This window comes from Crassostrea angulata, chromosome 10, assembly GCF_025612915.1.
Source record: "Crassostrea angulata isolate pt1a10 chromosome 10, ASM2561291v2, whole genome shotgun sequence".
NCBI classification, from domain to species: domain Eukaryota; kingdom Metazoa; phylum Mollusca; class Bivalvia; order Ostreida; family Ostreidae; genus Magallana; species Magallana angulata.
Window position 1 is genome coordinate 49,881,418 of NC_069120.1, and position 20,457 is coordinate 49,901,874.

The 20,457-nt window shown below is 35.6% G+C and overlaps 1 protein-coding gene across 1 annotated transcript; it reads left to right on the forward strand.

Moving 5' to 3' along the window:
* Positions 1-17,047: 17,047 nt before the first annotated feature.
* On the forward strand, positions 17,048-18,280 carry LOC128167731 (oligodendrocyte transcription factor 3-like). Its single transcript, XM_052833614.1, has one exon. It carries the CDS (start codon positions 17,159-17,161, stop codon positions 17,753-17,755), a length of 597 nt encoding a protein of 198 aa, XP_052689574.1. The 5' UTR covers positions 17,048-17,158; the 3' UTR covers positions 17,756-18,280.
* The last annotated feature ends 2,177 nt before the right edge of the window (positions 18,281-20,457 follow it).

Below are 20,457 nucleotides of genomic sequence, written 5' to 3' on the forward strand. Positions count from 1 at the left end.
GTTTCCTTATCTTATATGACTTACTGTACTGTGCACAATTCATACCAAATATTTACAGGTCGCAAAGCTATATATAGTTATATATAGCTATGTATAGAAAGGGCTACGTCAAGGAGCGAGTCTCTGGCAATTGCTCTTTGTACTTGAGTTTAATCAAAAAGCTTCTTATCTGTATAGCATTTTGGAAAACGCTTTAGATAGTAATGAAACAAAGATCTAGAGTAAAACGGTCCATCCCGCCAAAGAAAACTTGCAATACTTACTCTGCAAAAGAACCAATTCAAGTCTCCAGCGATACGTCACTATTTTATTAAGATTTCATGATGATAGTTCAGTAAAATTATCAAACAACACTACAATTTGAAAACATTGACTTAAATTGATGAGAATGTGGTGGTATGTATGGTATCTGACATCTTTAAGTGTTTATTGTACGCTTTTTGTCGTTGTGTATACGTCATTTTTATGATATTGTAGTTAATGTACAACGACATGTATGAAATAAAAAGTTAAAATCATTTAATTCATAACACTGTGCGTTTTATTAAGGAATACAAGGGAACCAGCCATGTAGTCACGAAAAGGGGTGAGGGTCTGGTCACTCCCCTCCCCTCATCATTTTTTTTCTCAGAACAGACATTTTTCTTAGATTTACATATAGAAAACTGAATTTTGAAGAAGCTACCCTCACTTTTTTGTGAGCTTTAAAAATGATATGGTTAATCAAGAAGATGACATTAAACATAGCTAAGCACTAACACCCCCATCCCTACTGATTAATATTAAATTTAAAGATTCGTTTTTGTTTTGTTTTTATTTTATTATAATTTTTTTTGGCTGATCCAGCAAACTTTGTTCATAACCCATTTTTTTTTTACAAGAGTATTAATTTTTGTAAAGGACAATACCGTGTGCGTGCTGCTGTGCAACAACTGGGGCGTGAACTGTATATCCATGTACAATGCGCAACTAATAGATATTTTAAAGTGAACATCTCTTTTTTTCTGGTATAAAAAAGGGCAGGTTGATATAAATTTAATGACGGTGTTCCATTACCGTCCGCCACAAGGTCGTGCCTCATTGATTGTCCCTCTCGCTCCGATCTTCGGGAGGGAATTATTTTCATAAACACAAAGAAAAATTATGAAGTAAAATTCGGCACATACAATCACTTCTAAGAAATACCCGAGATGAATATCTCATTTCGTGAGTTCAACATTCGATGGAGTCGATCCACAATAACTTCGATCAAACCTTGCGACAATGGTATCGCCAGGAATCATCGCCGGTCCTACAGGACTAATCTCCATCCGCACTTAATTAAACTGAATAATGTTGAACATGGAGATGCGGTTAAGAAGTTAAACTCCGGTTTGCATAATATGTAAAATTTTTGTCGCCTTGTGTGTTTGGTGGGGTAACAGATGTTACAATTAATTTTAATGTCCACGTCGAAATGGTATCGTAATCTCTATCTACAGAAGAGCCAATCACTTCTTTATCAATTAGGAAACGGCTAACTGGTGCTCCTTACTATGCATCCTAATAAGCGAGTACCACAACCATTCGGCACACCTCGGCCGATTCCTATCTTGTTTGCCGAGTGTACCACAACGGAAGATGTTTAAATAGATTAATACCTTTCTTTACCGCTGAAGTACCGTTTTGTTTTCGTTTTATCTCCAGCAAATTTCAAAGAAAAACACAAAAAAAATTCTTCTAATAAATGCATTTTCTAACCAAAAGCGTACATGCAAGGATATTCAAACTTTAAAATATAGGTATACTGTAAGTACTTTCAGGTTAAGTCTATAAAATTAGCATTCATATATTTAGGCAATCAGTGCATATTTTCTGCTCTGGAAAAATGGGGCACATCTACCTTCCAAAATCTTTTCCTACAAAGTGCCGTTGTGCTTTGAACTCACGGTTGCCATAATTCTATAATACAAAGTCCGCTAGGCTGGGTTGGGGGGGGTGGTGGTAGAAAGTGTGATGTACCATAATTCTTTCCATGAATTTAATTCTGACAACATGTAACAAATGTGCCTCCTTATCGGAAGAATTACAGGGTATTAATTGTCATAGGGCAGTGCAACAATTCATTCAATCTTTGTCCACCTTAATGTTCCGGTAACGACCCGTGGAGCTTAATTCACGGTACATAGCAAGTAGGGATAAGGTGGGGGCAAGGAGACCTCATCCTAAACAAAAACCCTGTACTTCCAGTAGAAGGAATAAATTTTCTTAAATAATAGATTTAAATCATTCGATTTATTTCCACAATAAGACGATAATGGCAAGGGTTGGTTAACTTGGCACCAGAGAAATATTTATCGGGATTTTGAAGTCAGCTCTGTCGAATGGAAACATTGTTATGGCAACAATTAACGACATCGTTTATGTCATTTTATTCATCAAACTTTGTATCATTCTTAATCGTTCATTGAGGCCGGACATTGACGAATGCTCGGCGCGCGCCATTTGTCTGCAAATTGTTGATTAAAGGTCTTTTCCCCTTTTTTATACTCCGATTCTATAGCGATTATACATTATTACGGATTTCTCAAATTTTCAGCTTTAACAAGCAGTATTTGAGGGCGGTATTTCTTTATCCATCAAATAAAAAGCGAGGGCTGTTGTTAATTTATTATAGAAAATACCAGTAACTGTCCAAATGTTCACGTGAAAGTCATGTTAAGGACGTAATACATTGCAGGAAAAAATGAGATTTTTCACCGGTTCAGAAGTATCGGGTTCGTCTTCAGGTAGACGGCGGACCTCAGATGTCAGTCGTCTTGGCGTGATTAGGGCGACCCTTACGTGTGTCGCGTATTAAAACCCGCTTAAATACTAGGTCTGCTGGAAATAACTTGTCGTGTAAAAAAGGAAAATTAACGAGAAAACGTTTTGTTTCCTCGTTTAGTGTCAATCAAACTGGTTTCTATGACAATTTTTGCACGTGCAGGTTACGTAGGGCGCGTGCTGGACGGTCAATTTTTTCGATGTGATGGGTGCAGGGAACACCTACAACGCTGCTATTGCAGCTATGCCCCCCTTAACCCGTGCATTATGTGTGGGTCACTGACTTTAAACAATTATTGACACAAATATTGAATATCACATACTTTGTGGAATCAATTACACGGATTAGTGAGAAAAAGAAAATATCGCGACTCCTAATTAAGGGAGCCAATCACCGGAAGTTTGCAATGCATTTTACAGCTCAAAAATGTTTTCGGCCTTTTTTGTAATTTACAATGTATAACAAAAGCGTGCACAATACTTCATAAATTCTATGCTGTTACCCACAAACTCTAGCTTATAGTGTATTTAATTTTTTATGCTGTTTCTCAGTTCAGTTTCTTGATCTACTCATTCTCGCAATTATAACAGCCTTTGTTATCTATAGTCATTTGACAGCTGCCCTATTCCAACTCTTTTGACAGTAAACAAGAAAGCACAAACTATACAGAAAATTTGTCAAAAATCGAACAGAAGTTAATCTCCAAGTGATATTTATTTTTCCGATGCCTCCACTGATATTGCGTATAAGATTTCTAGCTACTGCTCATCCTGATCAGAGACATTGCTATCTACCTTATGATCCTCCTATGTTTGCGAAGGATCACGAGGCAATTGGAGAATAAAAACCGGGGAGCGGGGGAACCTGCGCTAAGAACGGCCATAATTCAGCCGTCTCTTTGGCCAGTTCTTTGTGCGTCTGTGATCTAAAGAACACAAAGACATTCATTTTTATGGAAGCATCAAATTCGCTCAACATTAAAGATTATAAATCGGTCATAACCATGTTCTGTTGCGACAAAACACGGCGACAGTCGATTTTTATTTGCACCTTGAAGAAAAGGCCCAGCAAATTTCTCCCAGAGTGTCGAATGGGGTTCCCGAGTACACGAGCAGGCAGTGATGGCGACGAACAATAATAATGTAGAAAAATGCAATTATGCTAATCTTTAATCCTTTGTTGTGTGGTGCATTTACATGTATACATGTACACTCTCATATATACCTTCATCGTTGTAAACCAATTACCTAGGTAAATAATACCTTTAAAGTAATTTAATTTCTATCAATGACATAAAATCTCAGAATTATGATCTTTGTTGATAGTTGATTCCTCATTATGTTTCTGTGGAATGCATGAAGACGAACATCACTTTTACTTTATTCGAAAGAAATTCTTAAATGTATGGGTAGATTGTTAAGGTAAAATGAATTGATTATTATTGATACACACCTTGTACTTTGGGTTATATTGCCAAATTGTATTTTTTTTATGTTATGAAACTAGAAGATTTAGATGTTGAAGCTATATTGTATAAATTATCCAAAATATACTTATGATAGTGCATTTTTTCTGTATATTTATTTTTCAATGACAATTGTGTATAATTACATTTTACCAATGAAGTACTCGTAAGTTTACGAACTTGCTTCTGTTCATTTTGTATGTGTTTTATACAATAAAATATGTTCAATGCAAAATCAAAAAATTATTTCCTCTCTTTCAGATATCACAATCAAAAAGTTTTGTATTCAAGGCTCAGAAAATATCTGGATCCGAGGAAGTAAAACAAATATTCATCGAGTTAATTTCTTAACATCAAATGTTTATTTATACGTAAAAGTGCAACCATCTGACATTGCAATACAGCTTAAACTTAATTCTCATACTGGGGATTATCAAAATGCACAAAATATCCTAATTCCATAATCCGAATTATCAAACATTCGCATCGAACCCGTGAAAAAGAATTTAGATAAATAAAAAGTGCACATTTTGCTTACATATCAAGCGCAACATATTTTCTTTGAGACTTTTTTCGATATATTTTATTCACAAAACAACTGTTGTAACGGGCACCTGTCAGGATTTTAAAAACCGCCATTACAAAATCCCTAAATCCCCTCCAACGCCCGCCAAAATCCGGGATTACCGCGACCCTTTGCTTCGGCTTATGAACTGCTCGTTTAACGTGAATTAGTAATCTGTGTATATCCTGCTTCAGTTCAATATGTTTTATCGAGGGTTGATTTACTCGGCATACTAAAATGTTCCTTGGTGTTGTAAAGAGAGGGTCTCGAAATTAAACAAAGAAAAGAAAGCAATAATCGCTGTTCGTCTCTATGTCTGCAATTTATCTAAATATCCGAGAAACAATTGATTTTTCTTATCTTTAATATTTGTGAATTGAATTTAATAAGGGCGGATAGTCAAGTTTGATCAATTAAATACAGCGTAGGGTAAATTCTTCCTTTTTTTTTTTTTTTACCTAATTTAACTGTTTCATTCAGGAAAGATCACTTTAATACTTTGCGGAAATCTTGATTCTCAATCAGAGAAAAGTTCAGCTGACCTTGGTTTTAAAACTTCAAAAGAACAGAAAATATTTTGATATAAAATCATGAAATGTTTTTATAAGATGATTGTTATCAAGTTAAACCAATCCTTTCTTGATATTTACCTTCAAGTTTTGGTAAATAAACAGCGGATAGTTACGAGGTTTATCGCTATTCAGCGCTCGGGGCGCGCACGCGACTAGGGGCGGTGTAATAGCAGTGACCAACAACCAGCCGGAAAATCGCTCTAACCTCAGCAAATCAGGCAGAAAAGGCGGGTATTGTGCAATGTTAGAGCACTCTCAATTTTAGCGGGAACATGTGATTGTATGAATCAGAGACTTGACCAAAGTAAATGAAACACTATTAAAAAGTTATAAGGCCGTATATTTTTATTTTTACTCTATCAACAGTCCATTAAATTTTTCAAGACACAGTGTAATTAATCGGGATGGCTATTTATGTATATAAATAAAGAATAGCACAAACCTATTTTTTTCTCAGCCCATTTTCTTACTTAAAGATATATTCAATAATATTTATAGGAACTGGGGGCCGGGGGGGGGGGACAAACTTGGCTCGTTAATAAATTTATTTCACAAATACTGGTCGTTCATTTTCTGAATTTTAGAATGGAAACCGAAAGTGGCCATATAAATCACAATAAAATTAGAATGAATTGTCTTTATTATTCCAATGTAATTTGTCCTTGTATTTTACCTGTGGCGACGATCTGGAGACCTACGAATCTAGGAAGAGGGTGATAATTGCAGCCTGAAGCAAACCTATCAGTAGCTCTCGATCGTCCATTACGACCGACTCCGCAATCAGTGCCATGAACTAACGCGGCGTAAAGACTCTCCCCCCGACCAGACCCCGCGTTACACAGTTCACTGCAGGTCTGATACGGTTAAATTTGACAGGTAATTAGGTCAGAATCTAATTTATTAAGAATAATAACAATTTATTTTATCCCTCTATTCCCAATTAAACGAGTTGTCTTATTCTGGCTGACGTGACGTGATCATGGGGGAGAGAACAACGGAATAGATGAATGTTTTTATTTCATGCAGATGGCTACAGAAAAAGAAATTTCTCTCACTCTCTCTCTCTCTCAATAACATCTCTTCGTTTACGGAATAAATGTGTTGATTGATAAGCAGAATAAAAACAATTTCATCATCATCATTATCATTATCATCATCCGCAACCATGAATTTTTTAAGTGATGGTTCAATAATAGGTGGTCTTGATGATCATTAAAAAAAAATGAAAATAAAGCTGACCCGAGAAGATCAGATCAAAATATGTTGGGTTATTTTAGTAAATCATACATATTTTCAATATACCACTGTAAATGTTGTTCATATTAAAATTTAGTCGGTACATGCTGAAAATGTAGGAGTTAGATAAAATGTTCGACAAATAAAGGATTTATTTTCTTTGAAAATGGGGAGAGAGATGATGTGGAGTAAACTAAAGAAACAAATGAGATATGGAATTGTTGCTGTTTTCAAAGTGTGATGCAGTTTCATTGTTAAACTGATTGAAATTAGGAATTGTTTTCTCGCAAAATGCCCTTTTAATTGAATGGAAAAGATGAAAATATTATGTACGAGAATAGTTTATGCTATGCCTAAGATATATATATATATATATATATATATATATATATATATATATATATATATATATATATATATATATATATATATATATATATATATATATATATATATACATGTTACATGTTACTTTTAGAAAAAGAGGGAAAGATATAGTTATTTTTTTTTTAATATTAATAGTAATAACTGAATATTAGAATAATATTTTTAAAGATAAAAAACGGAAAAAAAAGAAAATGAATTGGTTATTAGATTGAATGAATTTTACTAGAATTGATTGGGGGAACCGTTTGTGATTGGATTTTAAAAATACTCAATGAACAAATTATGTGATTTTTTTAATAAGCAAATTCTTGTACAGTATTTTTATCGGGGTTAATATCTGCATCAATATTTTATGGATAACTTTATTTTACAATTAAGCCATTTTACCATTCATATTAGTTAAAGAATATCGTATATATACAATGTATGCATATACAAAATCAAAATTATATACTTATATCTTGCAATTGTATATTTAAAAGATTTTGTTTCTTAAAATAATCATAAAAACTATGCTTAAAGGAAATAACTGTAAAAATATCTTTAATGAAAATTTCAATATTTTGTAAATTTGAAAGAATCAACATCTCGTGATAGAATAAAATAATTCAAAGATCCCAGATTTTAGTTAAGGAATTTGCATTTATTTAAAAAGTCGAGTTATTTACTAAGTAGTCACAAAATTAATTCACCGTGTTTTTTTTTTTAAATCAAATAATAAATTATGACGTTACATTTTTGCATGTAATTTCTATTTGAATTTCAGATCTTATGAGAAACACTCTCTTTAAAAACTCCCCTACTTCAGATATATTTGAAAGGTTACTTTTTGAATAACTTGTACCATTTATTAACGTTTTAAAAACCAAATTCGAACGTTTTGTTCATGCAGTTCTCGAGTGGTTTGAACTTAAGATAAAGATTTCCTTTCGGGTCGCGATAAATAGCAAAGGCTGTCTCAGTTCGAACAAAGAATGGACAGTTAATAACAAAACCCCCTCTTCATCTCTTGTTAACTGCCTACATTTCACCAGTCGTCCATCCTATTTCTACTGTTTGCACTACCCCGCTAAACTACCCTGACACATTAAAAGTCAAACCGGAGACGGACAGCATAATGCCTGGGTACCGGAGTCTCGGGCGCTGAGCGAGCAGGGGGACTTGGTTTTTAACATTAGTGTTAATAGCTGCCAAAAGTCGTCAGTTACCTTCCGCTTAATTGAAAACGCAGTTCAGCGTCTACTACGGGACTAGGATTTGGCACATGCCTGGCGCTTTCTTGAATCACGAGTCCGATCATTGTCACCCATAGATTTGTATTACGGAGTCAAGAGGGGTTAAAGAACAGATGATATCCATTACACAAACCGCAAAAGACCGCTGGTCTGTGAATATTTAATTTGTTTTTAGAATGAATCGAGGTAATTGGCAGGTATGTGGGTGGGAGGTGAAAAGTACGCCAAATAACGTAACATTTCAGGTAGATCTTCTTATCGACAGGTGATGAACTCATCGCCAGCATGCATGTCTTAACCGAATAACAGTTCTTAAAAGTCATGGTCGATTTTGGTCAAAAATCATTTTTCCGATTTTAATGTTTCTAATGCATTTTGAATTGGCAACCAAAATTTGAGTGTCATTTGTTGAGTTATAAGCGAGTTTCAGAGCTTACAATTCCTCGCTATGTAAACAAAGCTTTTGTTACATTTTGAATGTTGAAGTGAAAATTCTAGTTTTAGACCTAAAATGAATGTGTTTATGTTTAGGAACTGTTCATTTATGCTTAAAAAGAATAAGAATATAGACAAATCATCTTGAAAAAGATTTTTTACTGGTATATTGAACCTATGTAAACAAAAACAGGGCACGAGCCTTGTTTACATGACGAAGAATTGTGAGCCCTGTATCTTAAATTGCTTAAAACTCATCGACGGGCACCCAAATTTCATTTGATCATTAGAAATGCATTCATAAAGCATTGTAAATAATAAAAACACAAAAATAAAATTAGACCAAAATCGTGACCATGCCCCTTTAAAGACAGAAAGAAAAAACTTGTAAAAAATGAGACCATATGTATATAATTATAGAGGGGTACATGAATTTTTCTTAATCACGGTATACTAGTATATAAAAAACGACGTTTTGATTTCTAAGTCCTAATGCTAATTGTTTTCATATTTATTTTTACGGTTTTGTCAATTCGCCGTTTCAAAGATATTGCATATGTTCTGTATATGCAGCTAATTGAGACCAAGAACTAATCTATGCGAGTTCCGAAGCTACACGATAGATCTTAAGATGGCCAGGACTCATTTCTCTAACATTCATCTTTTAAAAAGACATTCATGAGCATTAAATACATTTATCTTGGACCTAAAAAGATCGTGAAGGCTAAATTACAGTCATTGAGGCGGGTTAATCAGTCGGAAAGTGACCTCTTTCAATTCCAAGTTCAGCTACAAGATTGATGCTTTTTTTGCTCTCGACATTTCGTAAAAATAATATTAAAAAATTTCTAGATAAATGATCAATCAACTTCCTTATAATTGGCTCGCGATACATGTCGCACATGCGCAGTCAAGCGAAAAAGACAAATGCGTTTTCATTCTTTTCTATTAATCATCTATTTGAGAAGGACAAAGGTACCCGGTATTAACTGATGAGCACGTAAATATCTTTTATGAATTCAAAATATAGTTCTGACGTGATCATTCAGACATTGCACGCGCACACCATGCCAAATGATACGTCTCGAAGAGTTCCGAACGACATCGCGATATTTAACAGATATAAGAATACATTTTTCATGCATACTTTTCCATGATTAGAGGGTATTAAATGCACTTAAATCCAAGAAAATCTCAATGATTTATTGTTTTATTTGAATTAAGAATCGTTGATAATAGAAAGGGGAAATATGGCTGCCGTCCCTTGACCGCTGTGCGCACGTGCATCCGGCCGCTTCACTGGGCAGGGAATCCTTGACTTGGAAAACAAAACGGGCAATTCGCTACGGAGAATATAAGATTTAATGTCGATCTAATTAAACGAATACAAGCAATTTAGTCCGTAAAAATCTAGTCTTTTCTGATACGCTTTGTAAGTTTTAATGCTGAGGCCCGGTCCTTTCCTCAACCCTCCGCTGCACAGATTCAAACGTTTATAGGATCCTGACCAAGGTTTTCCGGTATTGAACTGCAGACCCACCCCCAGTAATTACCGTGTATTACAGACACAGAAAAGTGAAAAATGCTGGCAGGATGACTAAGACCGCTTCAGGAATTCAATCCAGCATCCCGGGGTAATATGTAATTATCCCCATCCGACTCAGTGGTATCACATCTAAAGTAGCGGGTCCGGCTCCATTCCCCCTGTCACGTGGTAGCAGGTGCGTGCCCCTACCGCAAAAAGATCTGCTATAGTAACTTTGGAAATTGGCTATTCTCACGTCGAGAATTGAAGTATTTCCTTTTCTTTTGTTTCTTGTTTCTTCTAGTACAGCCTCCAGGGAGCTCTGTGGAATTACATTTAATTGAACAATCCTACAGTCCCATTATGTCACTGCATTTGTTTTCCCTTTTTTCCATCTCTCTCTCCAAAAATTAGGGGTTTTATTTGAATTCAGACGGTTTCCAAGTATAGCATAAAGATTAATTATTGCCCCTGTTTTCATGAAAAATTACTTTCCATATCTTACAGTGATAATTGATTTGTGTTGAATTCAAGAAATATGTTAATGGTATGGAGATTGAGAAAGGGTTGAATTTTATTTGAATGGATTTATTCGTTCAATTTTACCCTCGTTTCTGAACAGTTGGGGGGAGGGGGGGTACATAAATAGAATCTTGTACGAGTTCTTAACAATATCCGAGAGAAAGTGTGTTAGTTTATTCTTTTCCCGATTGAGCGAGATTTTTTTCGATAAGATTTTGAAAGTAATCCATCCTTATCGCCCGAAATCTCGGTTGAGGACCGGAGTGGATTATTCCGAACCACGCACGTGCGGGGATGAAACAATTAATTGGTAACATTGTCGCATGCATTAAATTCTCTCCCACTGTAGCAAAGAAAAGGGAAGCCAAAGAACAATGGCTGGAAGGAAATCTCGGGTTGGAGAACTTGAAATTTTAATGATGATTTCCACAAAACTCCTTTGATTTATCCCACTTATCACGGTCATAACAATGCCTTGCCCCCGTTTCCCCATTCTTTGGGGGTACTTCACATCCCAGGCGCTTAAAAGGACCGCAAAAAACGGAGAATTAATGCAGACTTACAACTGTAAATGGGTTGTTTTCCTTAATTAAGAAATGTCGTAAAATTTTCTAAATGATCAGAGAGCGCTTTCTTCGCCTATGAAGTAATTGCTAATAAATTGACTTCATTGCTAGAATAAGCGATTCTTCCACCATCGCATCTGGGACAATTCGCTAAATATTTTGCGTTTTCTCATTAACAAAGTTAATAGTAATGAGAACATTAAAATTCGGATTTTTTGTTCTCTCCCTCCAAATCATGCATATACGATGAATGGTTAAGTAGCCATTTCGATCAAATCATTTGAAATGTTCCGTTATCGTATAAACATTTTAAAACGTCACGAAAGGTTCCTTCAAATTAGTAAACTTGGCCATTTGAAGTCTCGATCTTAAAACAATTTTGACACGACAGACGTCTCTGATTATCATTTGTAAACATACACAAATGGCCATTTAACTTGCATACAGATAGGAATGGCAAATTTGATATGATTTACTCGTAAATAGAGAAAGTATTACTTAAAACGAAGTGGAGGAAGTCAAAACAGATTTTATATTAACTGATAGCCGAGGTCTGTTGACATGAAAGCTAGCTATTGTTTGCCTTTCCGTTTTAAATACAGTTATATGAAATACCTGAACTTCCAGAAATTATTCATTTAGGCATAAAAATATTGAAGCGTTTGAAATTGACCCCCTCGAGTTCTGGTGGGTCGCGGTGAAGGGTCCTAAATCAACAATTTAAGTCCTAAACCTATTTCATAACGATACGCGAAGCATTGGCAATATTAATTTGATATTTGTTCAAAGCTTTTGAACTTTGTCAAGCACTCTCCACAAAAAATATTTACATTTTGGACGGATGAGATTGTAAAAGATATTTATCTTACAGTTTTGGCCCCATAAGCACGAGCCATTTTATACGCGTGCCGGGCGGCGTAGACAAACAAGTGGCGTGTTCAAATAGTCCGCACGTGTCCGCCATGCGTCGCGCGGAATTTAGCCCTCTCGTGCGGTCACTCTAAAACCATTCATCTTCCGAGCATTGTCACTTCGCTTAGAGAACAGTATCATTAATTGAAGATTAATTAATTTTGCTACATGGCTTCCTGATCCCATTTTATGCAATTTTCACAGATTATGTCACACTTTATCAAGAAAGTCGTTTAACGTTTTGAGTGCACTGCTTGTTCTGGTCTTGGTAAATATTGCTGGTTGTGCAAGATGGATGCTTTCTACCAGAACTTGATTACAGTCGCACGCGCATGTGTGTACTATTTAGCCATTCTTTCCATATTTTGTTTTCTCCATTTGGTAAATTAATTTTGCAACAAAGGAATTCCTGAGTGTAGAATTGCAGTCGATGATAAAACTTCAACGTACTGAAAACATTTTTTATTAGAAATGATTTCTCTAATTTTTGTACAGTTAAAGTTTTCACATAATATTTAGATATGTGCAATATTTTGCAACAAAGAAATTGTTTAGTGTTGAATTGCAGTCGTTGATAAAACTTCAATATACTGATAACATTTATTATTAGAAAAAAAATCTTTAATTTTTGTATAAGGCTTCAGCACAATACTATTTTAACGACACTAGATTATATACCTGGGTGGTTTGGAAAATTTCTGTCCCGATATTTTCGGGATGTGCCGTGTAAATAGATAGGGTGTCTCGCCTATTGCCGAAACAAGTCTAGTCTACAGGGTTTATTCTTAGTTACAGAGACTGAAGATCAACCATTGTGGGCGAGAGCCGGGCGAACAATTACAATGTCCCCTTAATTCAATTCTACCCTGCTTTTAGAAATTCTGACCTTTTCACCTATGATGCATTTTGAGCAGGGCTCTCGTCAATGGGTGCATCAGCATGCTGGTTTCTGTGAGGACATTGTTGGATCGAGGAGGCAGTCATGCCTGATTCTGCCCAACAATACCCCTGGAGGTATTGGTCGATAGCAGAACATATCATCGTTTTATTGTGACCGATGGATCATGCTTCGGTCGTAATCGATTAATAGCTTTACGGGATCCCGAAATAAATTATTATTTCAAACTTTTTTTTGGTTTTTTTTTTCGACACATACCTGTAAGTAATATCTAAATTCTATTATGAAAAAAGTGGTGGATATTTTATTTTCTTGTGAAAAAAAAGAATAGTTTCATGACCTGCGACAAACAAAACAAAAACAAAATGATTAGCAATTCTTAAAAATATTTTTGAAAACACCCCTCCCCCCCAAAAAAAAACAACCTTTTTGTCTTATTCTCTTAGTACCGTTAGACTCCTATCTATATATTTTAAAAGAGGAAAGAATATGCATTCGTATACCATACAGAACTCGGAGAAAAAGAAAAAGGAGTTTTGTGATTTTTGGAACTAGGGTTCAAATTTGAAGATTTCGGGCGAATAAAGAGACGTTTGTAGCACAGAGCTGGTTAGAGCACGCGTCTTCTTTTCTGTAATAGTTTATTTGTGTTGGCCATTACATGGTTTTAATTTCCCAGTATACCCTGTAGCGATCAGGTTGCATCCTATGTTTTTTGTTCTCATTAATCTGAAAGGTAAGCGGGTAGGCAAACATTGAAACATGTCAGATGTGCCAAATAAATGTTCCTTTTATTATGAAAGTTTTGCGGGGTTTTTATGGTGTTTAATGTTTTTGGATTATGCATACTTGCTTTTCATACACATCGTTCAACTACAGAATTCAATTAATAGAAAAAACTTGTTTGCGATTTATCTTTGTAGTTTTGGCAGGATGGCGACTGTGGAATATAGAGCAAGATGATTTTTGTTTTGATTTGATATTATGGACAGGGATATACCCATCGCTTTTTCGTAAATTCTCCCTAAAACAATGCGATAAATGCTGCGATTTCTTCTTCAAATTGAAATTTATAAGTTTGAAAACCAAAACCTTAACCTTGTGCATGAAATTTTATTACCAGTCAAAATAAATATTGTATGTCAGCAAATCCCCGAGAGCGAAGTAAAGAAAACCCTAGACAACTTCAAACGCCGGGCTAATACTTTGTACTCTTTTTGGAGGGCCGGACAATTAGTATGTTTGTTTTCTGAAATGCGATCAATTTCCCCCTTATCCCGATCGTTAATTCCTACCCCGTGCCTGGTCATACTCTCTGGATATTAAACTTAAGGAAACTACCCGTCAGACACCCACTAATTAGTCCGCACGCTCGGACAATGTCCTTTTTTGCAGCGCGGTCAGTCTCTTTGTAAAGTCGAGGGGTCCCCAGCGGTCAAGCATCGCACTGGCCGGACCCTGGTCACTTCTTCGGACATGACCGTTAGAGGCTGACCCGGCTCCGGCCAGGTCGAGCACCGGTAGGTGTCCAATGTCAATTTCAGCGACAGGTGAGAGTCAAGTTGCCCTGATGCAGGTGAAGTGTTCTCCCCTCCTTTCTTTTGATATTTTTTTTCTTGATGAGATAGAGGGTACTGGGGAGAGGAATTTGTAAGTTCGTTTTTATTAGTGTGTTTTATTAATGGAGATCCTGATTTGAAGAGAACAAGGTTTGGAGACGTCTTTTCCATTTCTAAAGGCCCCGTGAAGGGTACAAATTAAATAATAAAAACTTTAAGAGATCTAAGGCATAATGACCAGTGGTCAGTAGTGGTCAGCGCGGGACGGCGTGGGGACACACGGGTCAGTCCGTGGGGAAGCTTTTTATCGAATCAGGCTAATACCCGGGCAGGTGCCCGAAACACCATCATCCCCAAGAATAATATTTTCAAACGCGCTCTTCGGACATTACCGGATTTCGAATTAATTGATTTCAATGAACTGTTTGCGGAATTTAATGCAGTCTTTATTTAGCAGACTCACAAGATCAATTTAAATGTTGACACACACTGATTTCTTAAACAATCAGAACACGATTACTACAGGAGAGAGAAAAACGGAATATTGCTATAAAATAATTTTATAAATGGCCGGTGCACGTTTTGCGATGCATTATCCGAAAATAAAGGCATCAAGGGGGGAAAAAGGAACATCTTTATTAAGAAAGATTAATTTTTAAACCAAACCACAATGGATTTTATTATATCTAACGGCAACGATCCTTATCGAAATTTTCTCTCTTTTGATGAACTTTTATAAACAAAGGCAGGGTTATCTTCCTCATCGCAGGTGAATTTTTTAAAAAAACGGCATCCTCGACACGACACCATCTCGCGAGATTTTATCGGGATTTGGAAGAGGGAGAAGACGCGGTTGAGTTTCTCCTTCTTGCACACAAGAAAAAATGGTCGACCTCAGGTTGGCCACTTTTAAGTAATGGTCAATAGCGAAAGAAAGCTGGGGCCTGCTATTAATGCTAATGATGCGCCGTAATGTAAAGTATGATTTAATACGATTTTATGGCCAGCAGTCCAACCAATTTCTAAGACTTGGCCCGGTGTTCTGGTCGCAAGCATCAATCAATTTAGAAACTGGATCGCCAACGCAAAAGATTTGAATAATGTTAAAAACGGTTTCGTCACCGAGTCTTTGATTGTGTATAACGATAGCAAATATATCGTCCAAAAGAAATAAACAGCGATGCTTATCTACACATTAAAATGGGGACTGCCAGACAATTGGTTGGCGAGATTTCTTGCGCCGACAGCTGATTGGGTGACAGATAGCTTTATGTAAATACCTAGTGGAGTAAATGTTTAGTGATGTGCAGGTGCGTGGGTTTTATATCTAGAATCGCGAACATAATCCAGAGAAAGTTAACAAGTACACTGGTCGGAATAAAAGGAAAGTCTTTGATTTCAGAGATTTGTATATTTTTAACATTTGATTCCTTCCTCATTTGTTTTGGTTTATTGCACATACATTTTACCCAAAGCAAGAGCGACAACTCTATGTTAATTTGTAAACAAGAATTCTGAATTTAGTAAGTTTTTACACTAAATGCGTTTCATAACAATATTAATTCATTTTTTTTAAAATACGAAAAAGAAAGAAAAAAGTTTTAATTGATATGGCCATCGATAACCTATCCCATTTTATACGAAGGTTTAACATTTGCAATCTAGAAAAAATGAAATGTTGTTCTAAATGATGAAATAAGAATGCGCTGTTATATTATTTTGAAGCATGATATAAATTTCGTACTTTTAGAAATTAAATATCACGATTTTTTTGCTAGAAAACGATATAAAATTTCAATCTGTCCGTCAAACATGTCGCGAACGCACGTGACGAAGGGTGTTCGATTACGCGAGAGTTCGGTACAGTCCTCGTGTTATGAAATTCTCAGCTGGATCCGAACAGAAGGTGGGATTCTGGTTAGTGTGTGTTGAGTTAAGACATCCCCATCATCAAATACAAGTAACTGCAATACGGATAAAAAGAAATATGTAAACAGGGGATTAAGCATTGCCGACTGTCAACACGATTGCACGCGATACTCCGTCGTACGTCAATGAAATCTATGATATTGTAATATAAACAATTAATTGCTATTAATTCTCCTCATCTTAATCTTTCAGAGAAACTGGTTTATTTTTCTATTATCCCAAACACCCCATTTCACACGAATTCCTTCAAGAGCCAATTCCTTATAACAACACCCACACGAGAGAGATGGGAAACCGGAGCCCTGCACGCGCGCCCCCGCGGCTTTCATCGAGAGAGCCCGGTCCGATCGTCGCGAATTGTCTGCGCAGTGCGAGATATAAAATGATTACTTTTGTTTATAATTCCATCATATATATTTAAAGATGGAGAAAATGATTGCGAATTGACTAAGCTACTTAAATGCTCCACTTAAGCCCCCAAGACCGGCATTACGTACATTGAGGCGATCAAACAATTGATGGTAATTAAGTTATGCAGTCGTAAAGATGGCTTGTGAGACATTTGCTGCGATGGGGGAATATTTTGAACAATATAGTTACACTAATTTTGACGACGTGAATACGGGGTGGAATGAGTACCACGAACACTATGAGGTGGAACCTCATCACTATGACAATGGAATGTCGTACGACATACCTATACAAAATGAATACTATTACGAACAGCCTAGTGAACCAAAGTGTCTGAATCAGGACACCTCCCCCGGGGAGGCCAGTTGTTATGACTTTGATTTACAAAATAAACATATTCACGAGATCAAGTACCCGGACAAAACGAAACCCGTGGACATGGTGAGGCTTGGAGCGACAGTGAGGGAGAGGAATAGAATGCACATGTTAAATGATGCCTTCGACGATCTACGAAAAGTGGTCCCCAAATCCAACCTCGGGGAACACCAAAAGTTGTCTAAAATCGCCACCCTCAGACTGGCTATTCGGTACATCTCATCTTTGACCAAAACGTTGAGAGATGCTGGGGTGGAAGTCCGAATCGTCAAGAGTTCTGGAATCACAGACCGTAGGGGAAAACGACGAGGAGTTCGGAAGTCCGCCGTGGAAAAGGCGCTAAGAGTTTCCGAATAGGAATTCCGACCAAAATTGTTCATTTCTAATGTTTAAATTTCGTGTTATAAAGAGGAATAACTTTGGAATCTGCATGAACAATTTGAATGACGGACAGATGAACAAACAGGATTTATTGAACTTACCGAAACACTCATGCTTTTGACAGTTTGTATAAAATTTGAATTTGTATCGAAACGCCAAATTCTGTTTCCTGCATATTTAATTACTAATTAAACATGCCAATAATCAATAGTACAGTAAAGATATGATCATGCATCATTTTTAAAACGCATTAGAATTACTTTTCTATTTTCTTTAAACGACTTTTGTCTTCTTATTTCGTGTATATGCGTATTTGTCTATGTAATCTTTACTTATATAGAGAAATTCATTTTTGTTTTACTATTTTAATGTTTAAAAGACCGTAAATTGTTTACTGGTCGATGTCACAACGAATTATTAAGATTTATCCCGTAAAAATTAATGTATGAATTTCGCTAACAAGTCGAATTTTACAACATGTATTTTTGATTTAGTGTGTTTTGTGAGCGGGTTTTCAACTCTGTAAAAAATGTATGAAATTGACTATTTTGCCGTATTAGGAAAATAAAAACGTTCTTGGTTATTAGATCACCGAGGTAGCCAAATAATCTCTTTAATTAGCTAATTAGTGATTTTTCTTATCCCGACGTGTACACTGAATATACACGAGTCCGGACTGAAATGAAACCAAGCATACGCCCAGCTTTCTGAAGACTACGGTATTTGAAAACTTTTCATACGAATTTTTAAATTCGTTATACATTTTCCTAATTTAATAAAGAAAATCGATACTGAAAAAATAATAGTGAAAAATAAAATGTAATTATGATGAAAATAATAATAAAACATATCTTAATTTTTTTTTTTTTAAGTACAGAAATGTTAAAATGCAGTGCATTGATGTCTAAAATCCCACTGGCAAGCTACTAACTAATTAATGAATGTAAATAATAGTTCCTTTTAAAAAAAAATTAATTGCAATGTTGAAGCCCTTTTTAGAAATTCCTTGAACTATATTTAGAGAAAAAATATTTAGAAGGTATACGCAATTGCAGTTTGACAAAGATGTAATAAATATTCCATAATTTTTTTCATCGAATTTATGAATTAATTATTGTCAATTGGAATGTTCTACATCCGATATATCTGTATATTCTTACAGTCATATAAGTTAAGATTAAGCACCTTTTGTTGATGAGCTTACCTTGATTGAAAAGCAATCTACACTAATATTCCGAATATAACCACTCACGTGTTTGCGCCGCAGATATAGGTATCTAGCCCGAAATCAATTGTACTGTTAAAAGAATGAGATTTGAAAGAATACTTACTGCGAATTACTCTCTTACATAGTCAAATAATATGAGCTACCAGTTCAACTGTATTCGTATTTTTTGAGAATGCGCAATAACAACTGAATGTAAAATAAAGTTCGAACAATATACACGTCTTTCCTTGGATCACATGTACATGTAATTAAAGTTACGTCATTAGGGTGTCATGTCAATAATTAGAAACAAAGCTTCTTAAAATGTACTGTGCATCAGTGTTCATATTATTTCTATCAACAGAACTGTTTGACGAGATGCGGCGTAAAGCTGGATAATCTCCCCTTTATACCTCTTACCGCACATAATTAAAATCTAACAATAGATGTGTATTTAATGATGGATTTAGTGTGGTCATCACTTTAAGTTTTTTTATTGCGTACAAATACCGATATATGGTGTTGTTGGCTGTTATAACTCTTTTAACAATGTGCTTATATACTTATATATGATCATTTAAACTGAAATTTGTTCTAATTTTGGAGTTTCAATATAATAGTGTATTGATCAAAATACATTAACATTTTCCAGTGTCTTTGCCTGTGATAACAATACAAATCGATATTGAAATGTATAGTCCAAGATATTTCTTCAGTAAGTGTTTTAATATTTAATTGTACAATTGCTGAAAAATTTATAAACATAAATAATGAGAAATTACTGAATAATATGAGGTGATCAAATATGGTCAGGGATAATCAAATCTATCTTGGAGCCAATCGGGTTTTTTTTTTTTCATTTGATCACCCCGACCGTATTCGATCACCTCATAATACTCAAGGATTATTCCTGAATACACGATTTTCATTGTTTGCAATAATTTAATCAGGAGTCTGATATTTTGACCTAGAAAATAAATAAAAGCCTGGGCATAATTCTTTTGTATTTGTTATCTTAATACAGGCACGTAGCATCGTTTTTGAAAGTGGGGGGGGGGGGGGGGGGGCCAGACCCATCCAAAAAATCTTGACAAGCAAAAAAAGGGAAATTTAAAGTTTTCCAAAAATCTTCAAAATCCTAATCCGGGGGGGGGGGGGGGGGGGGGGGGGGGTAGACTCAGCTCAAAAAAAAAATTCTTCCCTTCCAAAATTTTTTTCCCTCCAAATCATGAAATTCCTAATCCGTGGGGGGGGGGGGGGGGGGGGGGTAACTTTAATTTGACTACTCATTTCCTAATTCTCATACCAATTTTTTACTAACTTCCAAAAAAGTGGGGGGGCCAACTCCATTATAATTAATTTTTTTATGTGTAAATTTAAAAAAATTTGCTGCTGCGAGAAAAAGTGGGGGGGGGGGGGGGCCAGGCCCCCCCTGATGCTACGTGCCTGTAATATAACAAGTTCAACCATT